At 37.9% G+C, this 3144-nt stretch overlaps 1 protein-coding gene across 1 annotated transcript in view; it reads right to left on the reverse strand.

The window, feature by feature from the left end:
- Positions 1-2596, reverse strand: part of LOC131149691 (4-hydroxyphenylpyruvate dioxygenase) — a 20105-nt gene extending 17509 nt beyond the window's left edge. The window contains exon 1 of the mRNA XM_058100372.1: positions 1044-2596. Coding sequence (XP_057956355.1) covers positions 1044-2197 — 1154 coding nt within the window. The 5' untranslated portion in view covers positions 2198-2596. The remainder of the gene's footprint in view (positions 1-1043) is intronic.
- Positions 2597-3144: the final 548 nt, after the last annotated feature.

Here is a 3144-nt window from a genome sequence, read left to right on the forward strand (position 1 = left end):
TTGTCTTTTCTTCAGTCATGCTTCATAAATAGCATGCACTTATTGTAATGAACATTATGGAATAGAAATCAAGAAAATGTGAGATTTTGTTTCTTCTTTAGATTCTTCAAAGAACTTCTAAACTTATCAAGGATTCTTCCTTGTGGCGTTCAAATTTTATACCTTTGGCTCATGATTCGTTCATAATCATTGGGTCGACATTTGTTAATTTATACTTTTGGTTCATGATTAAGTTATAATCATTGGATCGGGGTTTGTTACTTTATAACTTCAACTCATGTTTAATTTATAAACGTTGGGTTTGAGTTTTTTATCAAAAATCTAAATTTTAGTTTTCTTGAACAAGTATTCCAATAGTGTTCGTTGGGTCTCAACGCGTGTCGATTGAGGTTCGCATCACGATATATTTTAATACAAAGAATTAATTTTTTAGATTAAATCATTAATATTATACATACTTTTCTATTCAAATTAAAATATAATAATCATATGAATTTAAAATATAATTAAAATAAAAATCATAAATTTCAAAAAAAGTACTATAATTAAAAAAATACAAAATACTTTTACCAATGTTTAATTATTATATATAATAAGATTATTCTTGTAAAGTGAAATTTGAAATATAATAATTAAGTAAAATAACTATAATAATTATTATTATTTTTATTATATTATTTTTAATTTGTAATATTTTATACTTTTATCATTTTAATTACAAATTATTTGATTCAAGGACAAAAATAAGCATTCGTTTAATATAATTTTTAATTTATTTTAGTTTTAAAAATATTAATCAAGCGCATTACTGATTTTCATTTTTTAATTTTAATTTTCATTTTATAATTATAGGATTGTGGAGCACGCAACAACTCCATTTGAAAAGATAATTTAAAATATTACAATTAAATGATAGTTTATGAGTGTTAAGATTTTATTTTATTTTTATGGAAACATGGAAGAAAATGTATTAATAGAAAATTGTCTAAATTTTCCTTAATTTACAGTAGTAATTAACAGTAGTTCTAGGGTTTTGACCATACCTATCTCCCACAGGCTTAGTGAAAATCTGCAGCAAGGTGCCCTGATCATCCCTATCCACCAAAATGCCCAACTCCTCGCACTCCTTAATCTGCTCCTCCGTCAACACGTCCCCAGCCCTGTCCTTCAAATTCCTATAATACGTTGGCGGCGGCGGCGGCATAAATTCAAACCCCCCAATCCTGCTTCGCTGCCTCATCTCCCTCAACGTCTTAAATATATTCTCGCTCACCAGCGCCAAATGCTGCACACCTGCCCCCTCATTGTGCTCAAGATACGTCTGGATCTGGCTCTTCCGTTTCGTTCCGAACACCGGCTCATTCATCGGGAGCAAAACCATCTCGTCGTTACTCGCCAGAACCACAGAATTCAGCCCGCTCTCCGCCGTCCCCACGTCCTCCGCCGTGAACTCCGCGAAATCATGAAACCCCGTAAACCCCTTCACATACGACAGCGCCGGACCTAGTTCCGGAACGTTCCCAACCGCGTGGTCCAGCCGCCGGATCCCAAAATCCAAGGGGTATGAGGCACTATCGCCCATAGCCTCAAAACCCGGCAAGAACCAAGAATCGGGGTTCGAATCGTTGCGGTTTCTAGGGCTTTTGTAGCTTATGTATCGCAAAACTACATCACCGTACAATTGGACTTCCGCAAGAACGGCGCGGCCGTCTAGCGAAATCGGCGGCGACGACGGCTTGGCGCCGTGGGCGACGCTGGCAGAGAATGCGGCCTCGGCATCTTCGACCTCGATGGCAATAGAGCGCACAGCGAGGCCGTGGACGGCAGCGAAGGAACGGCAGGCGGAGTGATCGAAGGTGGGTATAGAAGCAGTGGTGGCGGAATCAGCGACGGCGGTAGAGGAAGAGTAAGGGGCGGAGAAAAGGAAGCAGAGGTCGCCGGAGCGGAGGAGCAAGGAAGCGTGGACTTGGTTGCCGGTGGAGAGGTCGGACTTGGCGACGATGGGCATGCCGAGGCCCCAGGAGAAGCGACGGGCGACGTTGGTGGCATCTGTGCACCAGAACTCTATGTGGTGGAAGCGCTTGACGGCGAAGCGGTCCGACCGGGGGTTGGTGCGCACGAAATTGGCATACCCAACCAACTTGAATCCTGGAGCAAGCTTGCTATCTTGGGCCGCACAATCAGTTTCTTTGCCCATGATTTGTGCGACGGTGCCTTCTTCTTCTTCTTCAGTTCGTCGTCCGCTGAGTTCTTCTTCTTGTTCTTAGAAAATGGTGGACAGTGGGACCATGGCTAGGGAAGAGGGGGGGGCGGCGGTGGCTGGAAGATGGATGCTTTACGACTTGACATTGTGAGCCTTCTTGACGTCATGTGCAAATGGATAAACATCTACAATTTTGAATTTTCTTACATCAAAAGATTCAAAACTAGCTGGAGGGCAGACTCAATGCCTAATCAAAGAGTCGAAGATCATGATTATCATAATACGCAAGTAAAATTAATTTTATTTATTTATTTATAAAAACAATCAATTTTTATTAAAAGGAAAACAATATGTAAACTTCATATGAAATTTTTTCTTCTAATTTAAATACCCTTACGTATAATAATACCTTTACGCATTTAATGGATTAATGTGATATTTTACTTGATATATAAAATCAGAATAAGACATGAAGAATCATTATTAGGTATACTCTATTTACACAAATGTTCATTAAATTAATATTATAGTTTCATATAAAGATAGCTTGTAAATTATAAAAAATATATAAAAAAACCCTACCACAAAGAGTAACAAAGAATTACATTCAAGCATTTGCTCCCTACAAAAAAGGGTCGTTCATAAGAGTATATAAAGTGTCCATGCAAAATATATTATACATTCTAGTAATAGGATTGAATTTCAAGGCAACAATTTAGATTGATGCATTTTTTCTTATTATGCCTTCATTTTATACTCCCTTGATAGATGAGATCAAACTTATTATTGACTTTTTGAGTCTGAATCCTATTTTTGATAATGACAAACTGTAGTATTTCATTTGTGCATTAAGTGTGAACATGTTTATGTTTCTGGAAGCACAAATGACGGATGCAATATGGAAGTCGTGAAAAGCACCCAAATGAGCATACCCCGGTGTA

The sequence above is a fragment of the Malania oleifera genome, chromosome 2 (assembly GCF_029873635.1).
Source record: "Malania oleifera isolate guangnan ecotype guangnan chromosome 2, ASM2987363v1, whole genome shotgun sequence".
Classification (NCBI taxonomy): domain Eukaryota; kingdom Viridiplantae; phylum Streptophyta; class Magnoliopsida; order Santalales; family Ximeniaceae; genus Malania; species Malania oleifera.